The sequence below is a fragment of the Dendrobates tinctorius genome, unplaced genomic scaffold (assembly GCF_039654945.1).
Source record: "Dendrobates tinctorius isolate UK_male_01 unplaced genomic scaffold, ASM3965494v1 ptg000103l, whole genome shotgun sequence".
NCBI classification, from domain to species: Eukaryota; Metazoa; Chordata; class Amphibia; order Anura; family Dendrobatidae; genus Dendrobates; species Dendrobates tinctorius.
The window spans coordinates 44,392,534-44,416,800 of NW_027361771.1; the positions used below are offsets into that span (position 1 = coordinate 44,392,534).

At 42.3% G+C, this 24,267-nt stretch overlaps 1 protein-coding gene across 2 annotated transcripts in view; it reads left to right on the plus strand.

Moving 5' to 3' along the window:
- Positions 1–24,267, plus strand: part of LOC141100096 (NACHT, LRR and PYD domains-containing protein 3-like) — a 157,788-nt gene that overhangs the window by 23,530 nt on the left and 109,991 nt on the right. For both annotated transcript variants that reach the window (XM_073588312.1, XM_073588311.1), the window contains exons 5-6: positions 12,814–14,509; positions 14,590–14,697. In XM_073588312.1, coding sequence (XP_073444413.1) covers positions 12,814–14,509; positions 14,590–14,697 — 1,804 coding nt within the window. The remainder of the gene's footprint in view (positions 1–12,813; positions 14,510–14,589; positions 14,698–24,267) is intronic.

Here is a 24,267-nt window from a genome sequence, read left to right on the forward strand (position 1 = left end):
GTCCAAGGTGTTGTTTTCAGATGAAAGTAAATGTTGCATTTCATTTAGAAATCAAGGTCCCAGAGTCTGGAGGAAGAGTGGAGAGGCCACAATCCAAGCTGCTTGAGGTCTAGTGTGAAGTTTCCACAATCAGTGATGGTTTGAGGAGCCATGTCAACTGCTGCTGTAGGTCCACTGTGTTTTATCAAGACTAAAGTCAGCGCAGCCGTCTACCAGAAAATTTTAGAGCACTTCATGCTTTCCTCTGTCGACAAGCTTTTTGAAGATGGAAATTTCATTCTCCAGCAGAACTTGGCACCTGTCCACACTGCCAAAAGTGCCAGTACCTGGTTTACAAACAACAGTATCACTGTGCTTGATTGGCCAGCAAACCTGCCCGACCTTAACCCCATAGAGAATCTATGGGGTATTGTCAAGAGGATAGTGATGGGCAGTCCTGCTCTTTTTGGTGATCCAGCCCTCACGGCTCCGCTCACCAAAAAGAGCCAGCTCTTTTTGGATCCTAAATGGATTCCTATTGCAAACCTGTTCAGACGTCCGAAATTCCGCCCACCTACCGCATAAACTCCGCCCACTTTCTAGGAACCAATTAAATTGATGAGTGGGCGGTGTTATGTCTGCTGAACACTGGGATTTTATGCCCTGTGAGAGTCATTCAGGGATTTTAGTGGCTCTCACTGGGGTGCTGGCTCCCATCGTTCACCGCAGGGAGCCGGCTCTTTGTGTCGGATCATTCGCGAACGACACATCAGTACAAGAGGAAGATGAGAGACACCAGACCCAACAATGCAGATGAGCTGAAGGCTCCTATCAAAGCAATCTGGGCTTCCATAACACCTCAGCAGTGCCACAGGTTGATCGCCTCAATGCTACGCCGCACTGATGCAGTAATTGATGCAAAAGGAGACCCAATCAAGTATTGACTGCATTTACTGAACATACATTTCAGTAGGCCAACATTTCGGATTTGAAAATCATTTTACAAGGTGGTATAAAATATTCTAATTTACTGAGATAATGACTTTTGGGTTGTCATTGGCTGGAAGCCATAATCCTCAACATAACAGAAATAAACACATGAAATAGATCACTCTGTTTGTAATGACTCTATATAATATATGAGTTTCACTTTTTTGTATTGAAGAACTGAAGGAAATTAACTTTTTGATGATATTCTAATTTTCTGAGAAGCACCTATCTGTCTATGTATAGAATCCTCTTCTTCAGGATGCAAAACCATTCTTATCCTCTTCTCAGTGACATCATTGCTCTGCAGACTATCCAGGTCATACTGCTCTCTGTGTAACCTGAATATAGCTTTATCAATGTAAGACTACATTCCCACAATGACTTTGGTGATTTTTTATGCTGTGTATTTTCCAAAAAATGCAAGTAGCCTATTTTTCTTAATGGGTGGAGAAGTGGTGCAAAAAATCTGCAACATCAAAAACTCACCAAAAGCTCATCATGGGAATGCAGCCTTAGTCTACGGAGCATAGGCTCCATAGGTTTTCATTGTAAAAGAGACTTCTGTCTCACAAATAGAGCATAGAGCTAGTCGGTTAGTTGGAATTGCAGTGATTTTCAGAAAGGCACTGGGTCCCAGAGACAGCGGCGGCAGGTGAGTATATTATTACATCCACACTAAATTACATACACATACTGTATACAGACATTCAATAAGAAAAATATTGAGCGTGCATCTTAAAAATCCTATAGAGAAGCTTGTGAGGAGGACAAGGCGGTAGTCGTGGTGAGGTGCTCTTGCATTCCCACACCCTGGCACCCCACACATGAAACACAAAGTAGAGCACTCACTTTAGATTGCAGAGTTCCTTCTCGTTCAGCCATCCCGGCTTCAGATTCCCGGTTCTCACAAATTACTTCTAAATCTATGTCCATGTTAAATAGTTTAATGTTACTCAGCAACAAGGTTCTTCTTACAGATGCAGCACAGTTCTCAAGCAAAGACATTCCTGGAGCTTTCCCTGTCTTCCCTGGCAATCTCTGCCTTGTTCTGGCAACCTTTGCCTCTTCCTGGCAATCTCTGTCTTTCCTGCCAATCTCTGCCTCTTCCTGGAAATCTCTGCCTCGCTGGACAATCCATGTCCCATCCTGGCAATCTCTACCTTGTCTTGGCAATCTCTACCTCTTCCTGGCAATCTCTGCCTTGCAGGATAATCCCTGTGCCGTCAGGGCAATCTCTGCCTGGTCCTGGCAATCTCTGCATCGCTGGACAATCTCTGCCAGCATCCGGCAGAGATTGCCAGGATGGGACAATCTCTGCCTTGTCCTGGACAATCCCTGTCCCATCCTGGCAATCTCTGCCTTGCTTCACTTCACCTTGCCCTGGGCATGGCTGCCCGGGCTCTGCAGTGCTCACTAACCAGGAAGTTCCAACACTATATCCCACTGTCTTGTACTACACACATCTGTAGCTCCTCCCAGCCTGGAAAACCCCTTATGCTAACTATGCTTCTAAGGGTACCATTACACTAAGCAACGCACCAGCGATCCCGACAATGATATGACCTGGTAAGGATCGCTAGTGCGTCGCTACATGATCGCTACATGGCTGTCAAACAGGCAGACTTACCCAATGATGCAGCAATGATCCCGTGATCTGTATAATGACCTCGGCGGCCGTTGGGACCTTGTCACACAGCAGCGATTCTGATGACTCCCGCCTGCGTCCCTGAGTTCTGCGTCGCTAACAAGGTCGTCCGTGTCAAACACAGCAATGTGCGCTGGCCAGCGGGACAGCAGCAATCAAAAAATGGCCCAGGACATTCGAGCACGATCAGCGACATCGCAGCGGGGGCCTGGTCGCCGCTATGTGGCACATGTAGCGAGATACCTGGCGAGCTCGCTGTTGCATCACAAAGTCGGTGACGCTTCAGTGATCTTGCTAGAGATCTCGCTATGTGAGACGGGGCCTTAACACTCTCATTCCTTATCTCTATGGTGCCCCACTATTCTAGTCCCACTATTGTCCTATGCTATCCCTAAACCTATACACAACACCTTACTGCAAAAGCAGATAAATGCATTAACATTTATAAACACTATGGAACCGCATGCATTTAATGTAAATACTGTTCAAAGAGGGAGAGGCATATGACGGCCTCTGTCACCTCTCTTACAAAGTTAATGAAAAAAAGTCTGAAAAACCACAATACCTAAAGCATTCTGTAGTTTTTGTGTCATGATTCTTGAACTAAAAAAGTGATGTAAAAGAAAAGCACAAAGTACAAAACATTGATTTTTTTTCTTCATATACCAAGGAAATTGCAGCAAAACAATATGACACCAATTCAATAAGACTGGCATTTTGATTTTCAATGTTGATGGAAGGTGCGTTGAAGTAAGATGTGCTAATTTCATTAAGTGATTTTTGCCTCTATCATTTTGGCCCATCTTTCAGCTGGTGTGCACCACATGAAGAATTTTGACTCCAGTCTGGGACTGGAGTACAGTTCTAAAGAAGTCTATGCCACTTCTCTTGGGTACACATTGATGTTTTTGACAGTCTGTAGGTAGCCACACCTTTTGTCACTTTGCTCTGCACACTTTTCAAAAAGTTGACAAAGATGATGTTAAAGCCCAAAAGTCACAAACTTTTTGCACAACTATGAGCTGCGAAAAAATGTAGTGACTTTTGAATCTGGGTCTATGTGTAAAACCATCCTTTACACACAGCAGAGGCAGACACAGACAGTAAGGGACCATGGCTGATTTATCAAAGTAATTGCTCATAATAGAGCTTCTTATTTCATATTTCATTAATCCATCAGTAATTTATCTGGAGCCAATGGACCAATGGACTCTTCTGTCTTTTTTGAGTTGTGGCATAGACTTCTCTTACCTATAGGGAACTATGCAGCATCATAGACTGCACAGCATTTTTGATCCACAACCAGAAGTAAGTTCAAATGTAATGCAAAATAAAAAGGATACAGTGAGTAAAATAAATCCATAATTATCCAGCACATCTTCTTCATTTTCCAAAAACTTTTTCTTTATTTAATTCTTAAAACATTCTTACAGATCAAGACAAAAAGGGATAGCTAGTCCCACATCAGCATAATGCTGATGTGGGACTAGCTATCCCTTTTTGTCTTGATCTCTAAGGCCGGGGTCAGACTAGCGTATGGCATCCAATGCAAGAGCATTGGATGCAATATGCTAATGACCTCGGCTCCTGCTCTGCTGCAAGCAAGAGCCGAGTGGCATGTGTCTGTGCTCCAAGCCTCTCTCACAGCTGCGGAGGAAGCGGAGAAATGAATTTCTCCGTCTCCTCCATTGCCGGGGTCAGCGTATATCGCACAGCACTCAGATGATATCCGAGTGATGTGCACTGTGTCACTTGCACTCATAGGCTTATATGGGTGCGAGTGAGCCAAGAATCGCCCGAGTGTCGGTGACATTCACAGCAAGCTGAGATTTCACTCGCACGTTGAAAACGGCCGAGGGAAAAAACGCTGATGGGAGCTGCCCCATACATGAATACTGGTCCGAGTGCTATGCAATGTTTTATCACATAGCACTCGTCCGTATTCATCGCTAGTGTGACTCCAGCCCAAGAATGTTTTTATGAGGAATTGAATAAAGAAAAAGTTTTTAAAATCAAGAAGATGTGCTGGATAATTATGGGTTCATTTTGCATGCGGGCTTGAACTCCATTCCCTGCACCTTTGTGGATAGCTGCACCTGCTGCGGACAATTCAAGGGTGAGCTGATAAACTTTTCTTTATATTTTAGTTGGTAAAATAAGTATTTGATACACTGCCAATTTTGCAAGTTTTTCCATCTACAAAGAATGGAGAGGTGTGTAATTTTTATTGTAGGTACACTTCACCTGTGACTCTGTGACAGACTGAATCTAAAAATAAAAAATCGCATTGTAGGATTTTTGAATAATTAAATAGCATTTTATTACATGAAATAAGTATTTGATCACCTACCTTCCAACAAGTATTCTAGAATTCTGACTCTCACCGACCTGGTAGATTTTCTTTCAAGACCAGAGCTTTTTTCAGTTTAGCAGTTTCATTTTTCACTTCCCTCCTTCCCAGAGCCATAACTTTTTTATTTTTCCATCAATATGGCCATGTGAAAGCTTCTTTTTGTGGACAAGTTGTGCTTTTGAACAACACCATTGGTTTTATCATGTCGTGTACTAGAAAACGGGAAAAAAATTCCAAGTGCCGTGAAATTACAAAAAAGTGCAATCCCACACTTATTTTTTTTGGGCTTTTTTTATAGGTTCACTAAATGCTAAAACTGACATGCCAATATGATTCTCCACGTCACTACGAGTTCATAGACACCAAACATGTCTAGGTTCTTTTTTATCTAACAAACAAGAGAACAAAAAGTAGTCCCAGAGTCCACAAAGAATTCAAAATTGTACAGTTGTGGCCAAAAGTATTGACACCCCTGCAATTCTGTCAGATAATACTCAGTTTCTTCCTGAAAATGATTGCAAACACAAATTCTTTGGTATTATCTTCATTTAATTTGTCTTAAATGAAAAAACACAAAAGAGAATGAAGCAAAAAGCAAAACATTGATCATTTCACACACAACTCCAAAAATGGGGCAGACAAAAGTATTGGCACCCTCAGCCTAATACTTGGTTGCACAACCTTTAGCCAAAATAACTGCGACCAACTGCTTCCGGTAACCATCAATGAGTTTCTTACAATGCTCTGCTGGAATTTTAGACCATTCTTCTTTGGCAAACTGCTCCAAGTCCCTGATATTTGAAGGGTGCCTTCTCCAAACTGCCATTTTTAGATCCCTCCACAGGTGTTCTATGGGATTCAGGTCTGGACTCATTGCTGGCCACCTTAGAAGTCTCCAGTGCTTTCTCTCAAACCATTTTCTAGTGCTTTTTGAAGTGTGTTTTGGGTCATTGTCCTGCTGGAAGACCCATGACCTCTTAGGGAGACTCAGCTTTCTCACACTGGGCCCTACATTATGCTGCAAAATTTGTAGGTAGTCTTCTGACTTCATAATGCCATGCACACGGTCAAGCAGTCCAGTGCCAGAGGCAGCAAAGCAACCCTAAAACATCAGGGAACCTCCGCCATGTTTGACTGTAGGGACCGTGTTTTTTCTTTGAATGCCTCTTTTTTTCTCCTGTAAACTCTATGTTGATGCCTTTGCCCAAAAAGCTCTACTTTTGTCTCATCTGACCAGAGAACATTCTTCCAAAACGTTTTAGGCTTTTTCAGGTAAGTTTTGGCAAACTCCAGCCTGGCTTTTTTATGTCTCGGGGTAAGAAGTGGGGTCTTCCTGGGTCTCCTACCATACAGTCCCTTTTCATTCAGACGCCGACGGATAGTACGGGTTGACACTGTTGTACCCTCGGACTGCAGGGCAGCTTGAGCTTGTTTGGATGTTAGTCAAGGTTCTTTATCCAACATCCGCACAATCTTGCGTTGAAATCTCTTGTCAATTTTTCTTTACCATCCACATCTAGGGAGGTTAGCCACAGTGCCATTGGCTTTAAACTTCTTGATGACACTGTGCACGGTAGACACAGGAACATTCAGGTCTTTGGAGATGGACTTGTAGCCTTGAGATTACTCATGCTTCCTCACAATTTGGTTTCTGAAGTTCTCAGACAGTTCTTTGGTCTTCTTTCTTTTGTCCATGCTCAATGTGGTACACACAAGGACACAGGACAGAGGTTGAGTCAACTTTAATCCATGTCAACTGGCTGCAAGTGTGATTTAGTTATTGCCAACACCTGTTAGGTGCCACAGGTAATTTACAGGTGCTGTTAATTACACAAATTAGAGAAGCATCACATGAGTTTTTGAACAGTGCCAATACTTTTGTCCACCCTCTTTTTTATGTTTGGTGTGGAATTATATCCAATTTGGCTTTAGGACAATTCTTTTTGTGTTTTTTAATTTAAGACAAATTAAATGAAGATAATAATACCAAAGAATTTGTGTTTGCAATCATTTTCAGGAAGAAACTGAGCATTATCTGACAGAATTGCAGGGGTGTCAATACTTTTGGCCACAACTGTATGTCTTTATTAAACAAATCCACATAAAAAGGAACAGACAAACTGCAACAATGAGGCGAAGATGGAATCAGATGAACTCCAGCATAAAAATTGCCCAAGGAGGGCTAGATCCTAGTGCAGAGAAATCCAGAGGACAAGAGACAAGATGTCACTAAATATAATGCACAGTATATACTTATGGGTAAAATATATATTGCAAGGCTACACTGGCCATTCCCCTGACATGGTTAATTATGTCATAGATAGGGCAGCATCACCCCAAACCATATCCACATACCCATGGCAGGAAAAAAGTACCCACGTACAAAAACATCATCATGGAAGCATATTAGAACATACCTCAAGTGAAGTAGATGCTGCACCGGATCAGCCCACCTACCCCGACGGGCGTTTCGGCAAGTTGTGCCGTCCTCTACCATTTTGATCGCCCGTTATTGCATTTTGATGCAATGTCGCGGCAACCATAAAAACGTAATTCTGGCGTTTTGACTTTTTTCTGCTATGCCATTTAGCAATCAGCTTAATACTTTTTATTGATAGATTGGGCAATTCTGAAAGTGGTGATACCAAATATGTGTATGTTTGATTTTTTTATTGCTTTATTTTGAATGGGGCGAATGGGGTGATTTAAACTGTTATTTTTTAATATTTTTAAAAACATTTTTTTTTTTACTTTTGCATGCTTTAATAGTCTCCATGGGCCGAAAAGGGGTTGATTTGAACTTTTATATTTTTATTATTTTTTAAAAAACATTTTTTTTTACTTTTGGCATGCCTTAATAGTCTCCATAGGAGACTAGAAGCTGCCACAACCTGATCGGCTCTGCTACATAGAGGCGATGATCAGATCGTCTATATATAGAACTAGCTGAAGAGCCCGGCGCTGCCCGGGCATAGTAACTAACTGTGGTTAGTTATAGCAAATTATAACTATCCTCCATCCCATAGGCCCGTGCCCATATACCCATCATACATATCCTCCATCCCATAGTCCCATGCCCATATACCCATCATACATATTCTCCATCCCATAGTCCCATACCCATATACCCATCATACATATTCGCCATCCCATAGTCGAGTGCCCATATACCCATCACACATCCTTCATCTCATAGTCCCATGCCCATATACCCATCATACATATCCTCCATCCCATAGTCCCGTGCCCATATACCCATCATACATATCCTCCATCTCATAGTCCCATGCCCATATACCCATCATACATATCCTCATCCCATAGTCCCATGCCCATATACCCATCATACATATCCTCCATCCCATAGTCCCGTGCCCATATACCCATCATACATATCCGCCATCCCATAGTCCCGTGCCCATATACCCATCACACATCCTTCATCTCATAGTCCCATGCCCATATACCCATCATACATATCCGCCATCCCATAGTCCCGTGCCCATATACCCATCATACATATCCGCCATCCCATAGTCCAGTGCCCATATACCCATCACACATCCTCCATCCCATAGTCAACCATTATGACATCATAATGAGCGGCGGCGGGGCTTGCAACCTATGATGACATCAGCGTCGCCATGGCAACCATTATGACCCCATAATGAGGGGCGGGGCTTGATACACACACACTGTTTCCCCATTATAGGGGCATTATGACATCATAATGAGGGGCGGGGCTTGACGCACACACACTTTTCCCCCAGTATGTAGATAGGGGCAAAATTGTTTGGTGAATTGGAACGCGCAGGGTTAAAATTTCGCCTCACAACATAGCTTAGGACGCTCTCGGGGTCCAGACGTGTGACTGTGCCAAATTTTGTGGCTGTAGCTGCGACGGTGCGGATGCCTATCCCGGACATACACACATACATACACACATACATACATACATACACACATACATACATACATACACACTTTGAGCTTTATATATTAGATTACTCACTTGCTATGAGCACTGACCACCGGGTGGCGCTCACAGCAAGCCAGCACTGACAGCCATAGAGGTCTCCAGGAGACCTCTGGTTGTCATGCCAAAGAACCGGTGACCCGCAATCACATGATGGGGGTCACTGGTGGGCAGGTTTACGGCCCGATGGCCAGAAGCTCGAGTTAAATGTTGCTGTCAGCATTTGACAGCGGCATTTAACGGGTTAATAGTCGTAAGTGGATTGCGATTCCAACCGTGGCTATTCCAGGCACATGTCAACTGTTCAAATCAGCTGACATGTCCCGGGAAAGATGTGGGCTCTGCGCAGGGCCCACATCAAAGGGAGGGAGTCCAGTGTCGGCGTACTATTATGCCTTAAGTTGGAAAGGGGTTAAGAAGCCCTCCTACTCTGCACTCATTACCTGTATTAACTGCACCTGTTTGAAATCGTTACCTGTATGAAAGACTCCTATTCACACACTCATATCAATCACACTCCAACCACTCTACCATGGCCGAGACCATAGAGCTGTCTAAAGACACCAGGGACAAAATTGTAGACATGCACAAGGCTGGGATGGGCTACAGGACAATAGGCAAGCAGCTTAGTGAGAAGGCAACAACTGTTGGTGCAATTATTAGAAAATGGAAGAAACACAATTTGGCTATTAATCTTCCTCAGTCTGGAGCTCCATGCAAGATCTCGCCGTATGGGGTAAGGATGATTCTAAGAAAGGTCAGGAATCAGCCCAGAGCTATACAGGAGGACCTGGTCAATGACCTGATGAGAGTTGGGACCACAGTCTTTACAGAGGGACCTTGCATGCCCTGCAGTATTTTAATCCAGGATGTCGTAGTGTGTTACTACGTGTCGTAGTGTGGTCCCAGCTTTCTTCAGGTCATTGACCAGGTCCTTCTGTATAGCACATGTCCAGGCCTGTTTGAAGTTTGCCAATAACCATTTGGATGGTCCAGAGGAGGCACGGAAGAAGGTCATGTGGTCAGATGAGACCAAAATAGAACTTTTTGGTATCAAGTCCACTCGCTGTGTTTGGATGAAGAAGGATGAGTACAACCCTAAGATCACCATCCCAACCATGAAGCATGGGGGAGGAAACATCATACTTGGTGCTTTTCTGCAGGGACAGGGCGACTTCTCCTTATTAAAGGGAGCATGGATGGGGTCATTTATCGTGATATTTTGGCCTACAACCTCCTTTTGAAGATGGGTCGTGGCTGTGTCTTCCAGCAAGACTATGACCCAAAACACACAGCTAGGGCTACTAAGGAGTGGCTACATAAGAAGCTTTTCAAGGTCCTGGAGTGGCCTAGCCAGTCTCCAGACCTGAACCCAATAGAAAATCTTTAGAGGGAGCTGAAACTCAATGTTGCCCATCGACAGTCCCGAAACCTGAAAGATCTGGAGAAGATCTGTATGGAGGAGGGGGCCAAAATCCCTGCTGCAGTGTGTGCAAACTTGATTAAGAAATACAGGAAACATCTGACCTCTGTAATTGCAAACAAAGGTTTCTGTACCAAATATTAAGTTCTGTTTTTCTATTATATCAGATACTTATTTCATGCAGTAAAATTCAAACTAATTATTTTAAAATGATACAATGTGATTTTCTGGTTTTTATTTTCAGATTCTGTCTCTCACAGTAGAAGTGTACCTACGATAAAGATTACAGACCTCCCTATTCTTTGTAAGTGGGAAAACTTGCAAAATCGGCAGTGTATCAAATACTTATTTTCCCCACTGTACCTAGTGCAATTCCACCATTAGAGCTCATCAAGTATTCATATTTCACGTCAGTATGTTGTCTGTGTGCAAAATGCATAACATATGGGCAGAGCATTTCAGATGAGCCTTTTTTCATATGGCCCGAATGTCTGTGTGAAAAAACTGCAGCATGTACTTTCATTTTATGGAAGTGACATGCCCATATAACTCAAAGGGTAAAAATTAACTGGATGCGATTACGCGCTGTGAGAATTCTCCAGTGCCAGCGTTGGGAGCCATTTTATGAGTAGACTTATATTGAGCGAGGCCTTGCCTATTTAGTTGGCTCGTGACCGCATGTGGTCATGTGTCTGCCGCTCCCGATGGTGGCACCAAAGAATCATCACAGCGCGCAGTGCATGTAATGTGATGATTCACAAGTCTGCAGTCACATACAGTGACTGCAGACTTGTATATTAAGGGCAGGCAACCCTTTTTTTAGGCACATTTTAGATCTCTGTTGTTGGTATAGATTAGCACTGTATTCAGTCTTTGCACAGGATTTTGCCTTTCGGAGCCTCTCAGCTCCCCACTCCCATACTCAGACAGAGGAATTCCCGAACACAGACTGTAGGAGTATAGTGTACCATTTATTGCTGTACAGCAGTTAAAAGGAGCTTCTAAAAGAGGATAAACTGGAATGCTATATTGTGTTTGGTATAGAAGGAATTAAAATGAAGTCCTAAAATAAATATAATACAAAAATTCATATTTTTGTAATGCAAAGAGGAAAGCTAAACATTTAGTTACTGTTTAAGCTCCTATTTTCACTCTCTATGCTCATCAATGCAATGAGTGTCTTCTATTGGCTTACCAGGATCTGACTTTTGGCAAATTATATGTCCCAGATATCTTGCAATCACAATTTGGTCTTTGTTAATCACTCAGCATTCTACTCTCGCAAATGTTCCTGCTTCTTGTACATTAACTAAAAGCATCAAATTCTCCAATATCCCATGGTAAACAAGGAACTTTTATTATATTTTACTCAAAGATCCCAAAGACCATTGTAAACTTAACCTGATAACTCAGGATTAATAACTATACTTTTATGTAATGTTCACCCATTGACAATAATGAACAATAACCAAATACATTGTGCAGTTGAGAATTGTTCCACTAGTGTCTTCTAGAGTCCTTTGCAGTTCATTGTCATCCACCTGTTGCTGCCATTATACAGAAGCCATTTCTCCATAATCCATATGTGGTGTAGTGACCACTGTGTCCACTAGGGGGCGCTATATGGATGTCCCAGGAGAGTGGATGAATGGCAAGTTACTGAATGACCATTATGTATCTCAAGGTAGGTGGCCTTGAGATGGAGATGGAGATGTGTGTTAATCAACAGTGATACTGCTGAGGTGCTGATTCAATGTGTCAGGGACTAGTTGCCTACAAACCCACCCAGGGGTTGTGTTTAATAACGCTATTGTAAAGTGTATATGTGTGTGTGAAGGACCTGTGATGAGGTCATAGTCATGTGACCCGGTGGGCGTGGCTATGGACCATATAATGTGGCCAGGGTAGGTCAAATGAGGTGAATGCTGGGACCTGGTTGGTCAAATGTGGAAGGTCCTGCTGAGATGGAGCTTCCTGGCTCTGGAGTGGCTGTGGTGAATGGCTGCACGTGTCTGAGAGTTCCCAGGGGAGGGAATGAACGTCTGCTGTAAGCTGAAGCAGCCATGAGGAGACCCGGACGTGGGTGAGATAAATGTGGCTAAGAGAGCCTGTATGCTGGACATTGTACAACCTGTGTGAACACAGGGTTTACAGAGTGAAGCTATAATGGACGCTCTGCTGTTTATATGCTGAATCTATGGAGTTTATGATATTGCTTTGGTTTATGATGATGAATAAACCTCATGGACTATACTGCTTCATGAAAACCCGTGCTGGATCTGGTTTTGTGGCGGCTAAGCGAGAATCCCCTATCTGAATGACAGCGCTGCCTCACACATATTATTAACTTCACCACACGATAGTTTTAATATTACCGATGTATACTTTATAACATGAAGTCTTTGGAAAAATTGTAACTGAAATGGTCCAGCTATTTTTTTCCACAGAATGGAGAGCCCAATACATGAAGTTAATGAGAAATGAATATAAATGTATAGAAGAAAACAATTCTCGTATGGGAGAAACTGTTAGCCTTGAAAAGAGATATACCAACCTACTACTGATAAATGGTCATCAGGATGAAGAAGACAGAAAAAATGCATTGTCATCTACAGGCAGGAGCCATATTGAAATAATGAACATCAGAACTTCTAATAAATATTCTTCAATCACTACCCAAAGTCTCTTTGAGCCTAATGAAGATGGACTTATCCCCACAACTGTGGTTTTAGTAGGACCTGCCGGGATTGGAAAAACCATGACCACTCAGAAAATCATGCTGCAATGGGCCTCTGGGCATTTATTTGGTGACAAATTTGATTACGTGTTTCATGTGAGCTGTAGAGAAATCAACATTCTTAAAGGTGTCAAGAACATTGCTGGACTTATATCTAAAACCTGTAAAATGAGCTTTTCTAATGATCTGGCATTGTCTATTTTGTCAGATTGTAGAAAAATACTTTTTATCTTTGATGGCTTTGATGAGTTAAGATGGTCCATGGAGAATGACCAGGAGTCTTATGTTTGTGATGATGACCCCTTTGAGGAAGCCCACAGAGAGACCCTCATAAAAAGTCTCCTTATGAAACAGATTGTTAAAGAGGCTTCACTGATCATTACCACGAGGCCATTCGCACTGGAAAAGCTGAAGAATTTTATAAAGCGACCACGCTATGTTGAAGTTCTAGGATTTACAGGTCAAGATCGCCAAGAATATTTTTCAAGGTTTTTTCAAAATGAAGAACTTGCAGCCAAGGCATTGAATGTAATTAAAGAAAATGAGATAATCTACACTATGTGTGCAATTCCTATCATATGTTGGATTGTTTGCACTGTATTGAAGCCAAAAATAAAGCAAGACTTGAAGTTATCTGATTATAACACAGCCACCTCTATTTATTTGCTGTATCTAAAAGGTTTAATAAAATACCATGGCAGGAACCAGCCCATAACACCATGCTTGAAGAAGCTATGTTCTTTGGCCAATGAAGGAGTCCTGAATAGAAAAATTATGTTTGATGAAGGAGATCTTAAAAGACATGGGATAGAGATATCTGAAGTGGAATCTGTATTCCTGAATGAAAACATCTTTTACCGGGAAATTGAGACTCAAACCTTCTATAGCTTCATCCACTTGAGTGTACAGGAGTTTTTTGCTGCTTTGCATTATGGTTTTGTTGAAGAGATCAAAGAAGAAACATTCTTACCAGAAATCTGTAAGGGAAATTCTTTATTAGAGCAATGTAGGCATCGTCCACATTTAACTTTAACAATAAGATTCTTAGTTGGCCTTTCAAGTGCAAAATGCCCAAAGGAAACTTTATCCAACCTAGGCTGCAGTCTGCAAGTAACAACTGCAATGGAACTATGGTTTACTGGGGACAATCCATCCAGGTTTTGTACAGAAGCAATTTACTGTCTGTATGAGACACAAGACAGTGACTTATTAAAAAGGTTGATGACCAGGTCATCAGATATAGTGTTTGAACATTCTTGGTATTGGTCAAACAACTACAACAAAGAGTTGACCTACTGTATAAAACACTGTTCTTGGGTTTCTTCACTCACATTTTTGAACTATAAATTGGATTCAAAGGAACAAGTTGAATTTTTCAATCTGCTAATGAGGTTTTCAATGCTTTGGTAAGTTGGGGTGTTTCTATGTCATCCAGGATTTTAAATAATGGTGGTATTACTATTACTTTTAAGTAGCTTTATTTTAGTTTCAGTAAATGTCAATTTGCAAACTTAGAAGATTCAGATCCTGAGGAAGAGCAAATAAGTTTCCTTCTTCGTCTAAGTGATCAACAAAGTAGAATTCAAGAACTCAGGTAAAATTTAGATTTTTTATTATGTCAAGATATTGCAAATAATACTTTAATCAAAATACAATTTTATTGTGATATCTTTCTTACATGTACTTTTCTTATAAACTCAATAAAAAATGGACACCAATCCTTTACACCTTTACAACTTGCGCCGCATAAGTACTGCGCATGTTGTATCCCTCCCTTTGATGTGGGCTCCAGAACGGAACCCACATTTTTTCCAGTATACAGTTAGGTCCATATATATTTGGACAGAGACAACATTTTTCCAAATTTTGGTTCTAGACATTACCACAATGAATTTTAAACAAAACAATTCAGATGCAGTTGAAGTTCAGACATTCAACTTTCATTTGAGGGTATCCACATTAAAATTTGATGAAGGGTTTAGGAGTTTCAGCTCCTTAACATGTGCCACCCAGTTTTTAACCCCTTTCTGCCATGAGACGTACTATCCCATCCATGTGCCCTGGGACTTAATTCCCAGGGATGGGATAGTACATCATAGCGATCAGCGGCGCCCACGTGGTGAGCGCCACTGATCGCGGCCGTGTGTCAGCTGATTATCACAGCTGACACCCGGCACAATGTGTCAGGGGCGGTCACGGTGTACCGGGGGTTATAGGGAAGCATCGGCAGGGAGGGGGCTCCCTCCGTGCTTCCCTGAGCCCCCCACAGCAGCGCAATGTGCAGCGCTGCTGCGGGGGGCTCTTTCCCTACATCGGTAATATTAAAACTATCGTGTGGCGACGGGGACCTTCGGGGGCCTGTAGGGAGCTGGCTTCCTCACTGCCTGCAAAGCGCAGGCATGAGGAAGTCTGCAGCAGTGCCTGTAACAGATCGCCGATCTGTCACAGTGATCTGTGATGTGACAGATCAGCGATCTGTCACAGGACAGTGATGTCCCACCTGGGACAATGTAATAAAGTTAAAAAAAAAAAAAGTGTAACAATAATTTTTAAAGAATCGCTAAATAAATTAGTTAAAAAAAAAATATTCCCCAATAAATTCATTTTTTGAAAAAAAAAAACAATAAAAGTGCACATATTTGGTATCGCCGCGTCCGTAACGAACCACCCTATAAAACTGTCCCATTAGTTAACCCCTTTACTGAACCTCTTAAAAAATAAAAATTAAAAACGAAGCAAAAAATAATGATTTATTATCATACCACCAAACAAAAAGTGCAATAACGCGCGATCAAAAAGACGCATATAAATATCCATAGTACCGCTGAAAGCGTTAGCTTGTCCCACAAAAAACAAGCCACAATACAGCGTCATCCACAAAAAAATAAAAAAGTTATAGCTCGCAGAATAAAGCGATGCAAAAATAATTATTTTTTATATAAAATAGTTTTCTTTGCATAAAAGCGCCAAATCATAAAAAAAAGACCTAAATGAGGTATCGCTGTAACCGTACTGACCCCAAGAATAAAACCGCTTTATCAATTTTACCGCACGCGGAACGGTGTAAACGCACCCCCCCAAAAGAAATTCATGAAACGCTTGTTTTTGCTCATTCTGCGTCTCAAAAATCGGAATAAAAAGCGATCAAAAAAGTCACATGCCCGAAAATGATACCAATAAAAACGTCAACTCATCCCGCAAAGAATAAGACCCCACATGACTCGGTGGGTCAAAATACGGAAAAATTATAGCTCTCAATATGTAGTGATGCAAAAACTATTTTTACAATAAAAAGCGTCTTTCAGCGTGTGACAGCTGCCAAACATAAAAACCGCCATAAATAGTAAATCAAACCCCCCATTATCACCCCCTTAGTTAGGGAAAAGTAATAAAATTAAAAAAATGTATTTATTTCCAAATTCCCATTAGGGCTAGGGTTAGGGCTAGGGTTAGGGCTAGGGTTAGGGCTGAGATTAGGGATAGGGGTGTGTTGGGGTTAGGGTTGGAGTTATAATTGGGGGATTTCCACTGTTTGGGCACATCAGGGGCTCTCCAAATGCAACATGGCGTCTGATCTCAATTCCAGCCAATTCTGCGTTGAAAAAGTCAAATGGTGCTCCTTCCCTTCCAAGCTCTGCCATGCGCCCAAACAGTGTTTTACCCCCACATATAGGGTATCAGCATACTCAGGACAAATTGCAAAACAACTTTTGGGGTCCAATTTCTCCTGTTACCCTTAGGAAAATAAAAAAATGGGGGCAAAAATATCATTTTTGTGGAAAAAAATGATTTTTTTATTTTCATGCCTGGGCATTATAAAGTTCTGTGAAGCCCTTGGGGGTTCAAAGTGCTCACCACATATCTAGATAAGTTCCGTGGGGGGACTAGTTTCCAAAATGGGGACATTTGTGGGGGGTTTCCACTGTTTTGGTACATTAGGGGCTCTCCAAAGGCAACATGACACCCGCAGACCATTCCATCAAAGTCTGCATTCCAAAACGTCACTACTTCCCTTCTGAGCCCCGACGTGTGCCCATACAGTAGTTTTCTACCACATATGAGGTGTCAGCGTATTCAGGACAAATTGGACAACAACTTTTGGGGTCCAATTTCTCCTGTTACCCTTGGGAAAATAAAAAAAATGGGGATTAAAAGATGATATTTGTTGAAAAAATACGATATTTTTATTTTCACGCCCAGTCGTTATAAACTTCTGTGAAGCACTGGGGGGTTCAAAGTGCTCACCACACATCTAGATAAGTTCCTTAGGGGGTCTAGTTTCCAAAATGGGGTCACTTGTGGGGGGTTTCCACTGTTTAGGTACATCAGGGGCTCTCCAAAGGCAACATGACACCCGCAGACCATTCCATCAAAGTCTGCATTCCAAAACGTCACTACTTCCCTTCCGAGACCCGACGTGTGCCCATACAGTAGTTTTCTCCCACATATGAGGTATCAGCGTACTCAGGACAAATTGGACAACAACTTTTGGTGTCCAATTTATCCTGTTACCCTTGGGAAAATAAAAAAATGGGGACTAAAAGATGATGTTTGTGGAAAAAATACGATATTTTTATTTTCACGCCCACTCGTTATAAACTTCTGTGAAGCACTGGGGGGTTCAAAGCGCTCAGCACACATCTAGATAAGTTCCTTGGGGGGGTCTAGTTTCCAAAATGGTGTCATTTGTGGAGCGTTTCTACTGTTTTGGTACATCAGGGGCTTTCCAAACGCGACATGGTGTCCGATCTCAATTCCAGCCAAAAGCGTCAAATGGCGCTGCTTCCCTTCCGAGCTCTGCCATGCACCCAAATAGTCATTTACACCCACATATTGGGTATCAGTACACTCAGAACAAATTGCACAATAACTTTTAGGGTCCTGTTACCCTTGAAAAAATAAGAATTGAGGGTGAAAAGATCATTTTTGTGGAAAAAATATGATTTTTTAATTGTACGGCTGTATGTTATAAACTTCTGTGAAGCCCTTGTGGGTTCAAAGTTCTCACCACATATCTAGATAAGTTCCTTGGGGGTCTAGTTTCCAAAATGGGGTCACTTGTGGGGGGTTTCCACTGTTTAGGTACATCAGGGGCTCTCCAAACGCGACATGGCATCCGATCTGAATTCCAGCCAATTTTGCATTGAAAAAGTCAAACGGCGCTCCTTCCCTTCTGAGGTCTGCCATGCGCCGAAACAGTCATTCCCCCCACATATCAGGTATCAGCGTACTCAGGACAAATTGCACAATAACTTTTGCAGTCCAATTTCTCCTGTTACCCTTGGTAAAATAAAAAAATTGAACCTGAAGTATTTTTTTTGTGAAAAAAAGTTAAATGTTCATTTTTTTTTTTAAATATTCAAAAAATTCCTGTGATGCACCTAAAGGGTTAATAAACTTCTTGAATGTGGTTTTGAGCACCTTAAGGGGTGCAGTTTTTAGTATGATGTCACTTTTTGGAATTTTCTATCATATAGACCCCTCAAAGTGGCTTCAAATGTGATGTGGTCCGTAAAATTAAAATGGTGTTGCGAAAATGAGAAATCGCTGGTCAATTTTTAACCCTTATAACTTCCTAACAAAAAAAAATTTTGGTTCCAAAATTGTGCTGATGTAAAGTAAACATGTGGGAAATGTTACTTATTAAATTTTTTGTGTGCTGTATCTCTGTGATTTAAGGGCATAAAAATTCAAATTTGGAAAATTGCGAAATTTTCAAAATTTTTGCCAAATTTCCTTTTTTTCACAAATAAACGCAAGATATATGAATGAAATTTTACCACTAACATGAAGTACAATATGTCACGAGAAAACAATGTCAGAATCACCGGGATCCATGGAAGCGTTTCAGAGTTATAACCTCATAAAGGGACAGTGGTCAGAATTGTAAAAATTGGCCCGGTCATGAATGTGCAAACCACCCTTGGGGCTTAAGGGGTTAAAGGGACCAAAAATAATTGGACAGATTAAATAATTGTAAATAAAATGTTCATTTCTAGTACTTGGTTGAAAACCCTTTGTTGGCAATGACTACCTGAAGTCTTGAACTCATGGACATCACCAGACGCTGTGTTTCCTCCTTTTTGATGCTCTGCCAGGCCTTCACTGCAGTGGTTTTCAGTTGCTGTTTGTATTTTTGGGCCCTTTCTGTCTGAAGTTTAGTCTTTAAAAAGTGAAATGCATGCTCAATTGGGTTGAGATCAGGTGACTGACTTGGCCATTCAAGAATATTCCACTTCTTTGCTTTAATAAACTCCTGGGTTGCTTTGGCTTTATGTTTTGGGTCATTGTCCATCTGTAGTATGAAATGACGACCAATCAGTTTGGCTGCATTTGGCTGGATCTGAGCACACAGTATGGCTCTGAATACCTCAGAATTCATTCGGCTGCTTCTGTCCTGTGTCACATCATCAATAAACACTAGTGACCCAGTGCCACTGGCAGCCATGCATACCCAAGCCATCACACTGCCTCCGCCGTGTTTTACAGTTGATGTGGTATGCTTTGGATCATGAGCTGTACCACGCCTTCACCATACTTTTCTCTTTCCATCATTCTGGTAGAGGTTGATCTTGGTTTCATCTGTCCAAAGAATGTTCTTCCAGAACGGTGCTGGCTTTTTTAGATTTTTTTTAGCAAAGTCCAGTCTAGCCTTTTTATTCTTGATGCTTATGAGTGGCTTGCACCATGCAATGAACCCTCTGTATTTACTTTCATGCAGTCTTCTCTTTATGGTAGATTTGGATATTGATATGCCTACCTCCTGGAGAGTGTTGTTCACTTGGTTGGCTGTTGTGAAGGGGTTTCTCTTCACCATGGAGATTATTCGGCGATCATCCACTACTGTTGTCTTCCGTGGGCGCCCAGTTCTTTTTGCATTGATGAGTTCACCAGTGCTTTCTTTCTTTCTTTCTTTCTTTCTTTCTTTCTCAGGATGTAACAAACTGTATATTTTGCCACTCCTAATGTTGTAGCAATTCCTCGGATGGGTTTTTTCTGTTTTTGCAGCTTAAGGATGGCTTGTTTCACCTGCATGGAGAGCTCCTTTGACCGCTTGTTTCCTTCACTCAAAACCTTCCAAATGCAAGCACCACACCTCAAATCAACTCCAGGCCTTTTATCTGCTTAATTGAGAATGACATAACGAAGGGATTGCCCACACCTGTCCATGAAATAGCCTTGGAGTCAATTGTCCAATTACTTTTGGTCCCTTTAAAAACAGGGTGGCACATGTTAAGGAGCTGAAACTCCTAAACCCTTCATCCAATTTTAATGTGGATACCCTCAAAAGAAAGCTGAAAGTCTGAACTTCAACTGCATCTGAATTGTTTTGTTTAAAATTCACTGTGGTAATGTCTAGAACCAAAATTAGAAATATGTTGTCTCTGTCCAAATATATATGGACCTAACTGTATGTCAGCTGTTTTGACATGTGCCCACAACAGCCGCGGGTTGAATCGTGATCCACCTGCTGCTGTTAACCCCTTATATGTCTCTTTCAATCTCTAACAGTGACATTTACTTTAATGTGACCACGCCGGAAGCTTACCTGTTGTGAGTTCATTTTCCCCTTCGTCACTGAGGTCTGGTGAACTCCCTATTCTGGTAAAGGAAGGTAATGAGCCTGATTATCAGGCCTAATGAGGATGACTGGCTGAGTGGAGTCACGGACTGGATATAAGGCTGCCGACGCCCTTCTGCCCTGCGGGTGATTTCTCTGTGGACTTCTAGGACACCAGTCTGATTCCTGCTCCTCTAAAGCTAAGTTTTTTGCTTTGCCTGTTAGCATTTGTGTTTTGTTTTTGTTTTCCTTGCTTTTCTGGATTCTGCCATTCCCTGCTGGGGTGAGCTGAATCTCCTTTTGCCTGTTGCTCTGTCTTCAGAATATTCCTGAGTACTGACATAGCTTTTTTGAAGCCTAGCGTCTTCAGGGCCTTTTTCACTGTCAGTCTGTTGGCTCTTATTTTCATAGGGTTTTTCACGGATTGCAGACAGTAGCCTTCCTGTCCTTTTCTATCTAGTTAGCTTGGGCCCCTCTTTGCTCAGTCTATCTTTCTGTCTGTGTTAGTGTTTTCATCTTGCTTCACCGTCATTATATGTTGGGGGCTGCCTATTGCTTTGGGGTCTGCTCTGGGGCAGTTTAGATTTCCCCTTTCTTTCTTTAGGCCTATTTAATTCTCCGGCTGTGATTGAGGGGTCTAGGGCATCGTAGGAACCCCCCACGGCTACTGCTAGTTGTGTTGATAGGTTCAGGGGTCTGCAATCCGATAGCTGCCAACTTCTCTGGTTTTCTGGACTTAGCTAGCATTTCTGTTTTTGCCTCCTACGGTGACTCAATCATAACAGAATCACCCGCCATACCGCAGATCCTAGGGTACTCAATAGCAGGAAAGAATTGTGCTTAAAAAAAAAAAAAGTGTGTGTATATTCTTTCCTCTATATCTCTGAGGCCGAAGGGCGAATTTTTTTTTCCTCTCAATGGAGATAAAGCAATTGTCTGATCGTGTGGAGCAGCTCGCTGCGGAAGTGCGGGGAATTTCCGCCTACCTTGCTCGTTCGCATGCTGTTGAACCAAAGATCCCTACACCTGATGTATTTTTTGGGGATCGATCTAAATTTTTGAGTTTCAAAAATAATTGTAAATTATTTTTTGCCTTGTAGCCTAACTCGTCAGGGAGCTCCGCGCAGCAGGTTAAAATTGTCATCTCTTTGCTGCGTGGCGATCCCCAGGATTGGGCGTTTTCTTTGAAACCAGATGATCCTATTCTGACTAATGTGAATGCATTCTTTCAAGCTTTGGGGTTGTTGTATGACGAACCTAATGCTATTGATCAGGCTGAAAAGACCCTGTTGGCATTGAACCAGGGTCGAGATTCTGCAGAGTTGTACTGTCAAAAGTTCCGAAAGTGGGCGGTCCTTACTACCTGGAATGATAATGCCTTGGCTGCTCTCTTTCGGAAGGGTTTGTCAGAAGCCGTAAAAGATACTATGGTGGGATTTCCTGTTCCCTCTGGTCTGGACGATTCTATGTCATTAGCCATTCAGGTTGATCGGCGTTTACGTGAACGCAGGATTGCACGAGAGGTGTTGCCACCGGTTGAACAGACGTCTGAACCTATGCAATGTGATAGAGTTTTGTCTAAGGCGCAACGTCAGGAGTTCAGAAGGCGTAATAAGCTGTGTTTTTTCTGTGGAGATGCCTCGCATATTATTTCTGTTTGTCCTAAACGAGAGAAACGCTTTGCACACACGTTTTCTGTTGGTGGTGTTCAACCTAAATTTCTTCTGGCAATTACTCTGATCTGCTCCCTGTCCACATTTTCCGCCAAGGCTTTTGTGGATTCGGGAGCAGCGCTAAACCTAATGGACTTGGATTTTGCTAAACATTGTGGATTTCCGATGACACCTCTGCAGACACCTATCCCTTTGAGGGGGATTGATGCTACTCCTTTGGTTAAAAATAAACCTCAGTTTTGGACCCAGGTGGTCATGCGGGTCGCCCCAGACCATCAAGAAAATTGCAGATTTTTGGTGTTGCATGGTCTGCATGATGCCGTTGTTCTGGGGTTTCCCTGGTTGCAAATTCATAATCCAGTTTTGGATTGGAAATCTGTGTCTGTGGTGAGTTGGGGTTGTCGGTGTGCCTTTAGTGAGGCTCCGTTTTTTTCCACCTCTCCTCAGTCGCATGATGTTCCTGACTATTTGGCGGACTTTTATGATGTATTTAGTGAGAATGAGTCTGCGTCCTTGCCTCCTCATAGGAGTTATGACTGTGCAATTGAACTAAGCCCGGGGTGTAAATATCCCAAGGGTCGGCTCTTCAATTTATCTGTACCCGAGCACGAGGCTATGCGGTCCTATATTAAGGAGGCGTTGGAGAAGGGTCATATTAGACCATCCTCTTCACCCTTAGGTGCCGTTTTTTTTTTTGTGGCCAAAAAGGATGGTTCTTTAAGGCCTTGTATTGATTATCGTGCCCTCAATAAAATTACTATTAAATATCAGTATCCGTTACCCCTGATTTCGGATCTATTCTCTAGAGTTAGAGGTGCTTGCTGGTTTACCAAGCTTGACCTCAGGGGGGAGTATAATCTTATCCGCATTAAGCAGGGGGATGAATGGAAGACGGCGTTTAATACTCCGGAGGGACATTTTGAGTACCTGGTGATGCCTTTTGGGCTCACTAATGCCCCTTCTGTCTTCCAGTGCTTCATGAACGATATTTTCCGAGACTTTGTCGATAAATTTTTGATTATCTATCTGGATGATATTTTGATCTTCTCCAAGGATTGGGATTCTCATGTGGAACATGTTCGGACTGTGTTCCGGATTTTGAGGGAGAATTCCCTGTATGTCAAGGGATCGAAATGCCTTTTTGGGGTACAGAGGATTTCATTTTTGGGATTTATTTTGTCTCCATCAACTATTGAAATGGACCCAGCCAAGGTACAGGCCATTTATGATTGGGTTCAGCCCACTTCTTTGAAGGCCCTCCAGAAGTTTTTGGGTTTTGCTAATTTTTATCGGAAATTTATAGCAAAATTTTCTAGTATTGCCAAGCCATTGACTGATCTGACTAAGAAGGGTGCTGATGTGTTTAATTGGTCTCCGGAGGCTGTTGCTTCCTTTCAGGAGCTGAAGCAAAGATTTACCTCCGCCCCGGTTTTGCGGCAACCTGATGTCTCACTCCCGTTCCAGGTAGAGGTGGATGCTTCTGAGATTGGTGCAGGAGCTGTTTTGTCCCAAAAGGATCCTGTAACATCTAAAATGAATCCCTGTGCTTTCTTTTCCCGAAAGTTCTCTCCATCTGAACGTAACTATGATGTGGGGAATCGGGAACTGTTGGCCATGAAATGGGCATTTGAGGAGTGGAGACATTGGTTGGAGGGAGCTAAACATCAAGTTGTGGTCCTCACTGACCACAAGAATTTGATTTACCTGGAGTCGGCCAAACGCTTGAACCCTAGACAGGCTAGGTGGGCCTTGTTTTTTACATGTTTTGATTTTGTGGTCTCTTTTCTTCCTGGAACTAAGAATGTCAAGGCAGATGCCCTCTCTATGAGTTTCTTTGCTGATTCTCCTGTGGTGACCAAGCCTGCTACCATCTTAGGCGAAGGGGTAGTTCTTTCTGCCATCTCGCCCGATTTGAGACTTGCTCTGCAAG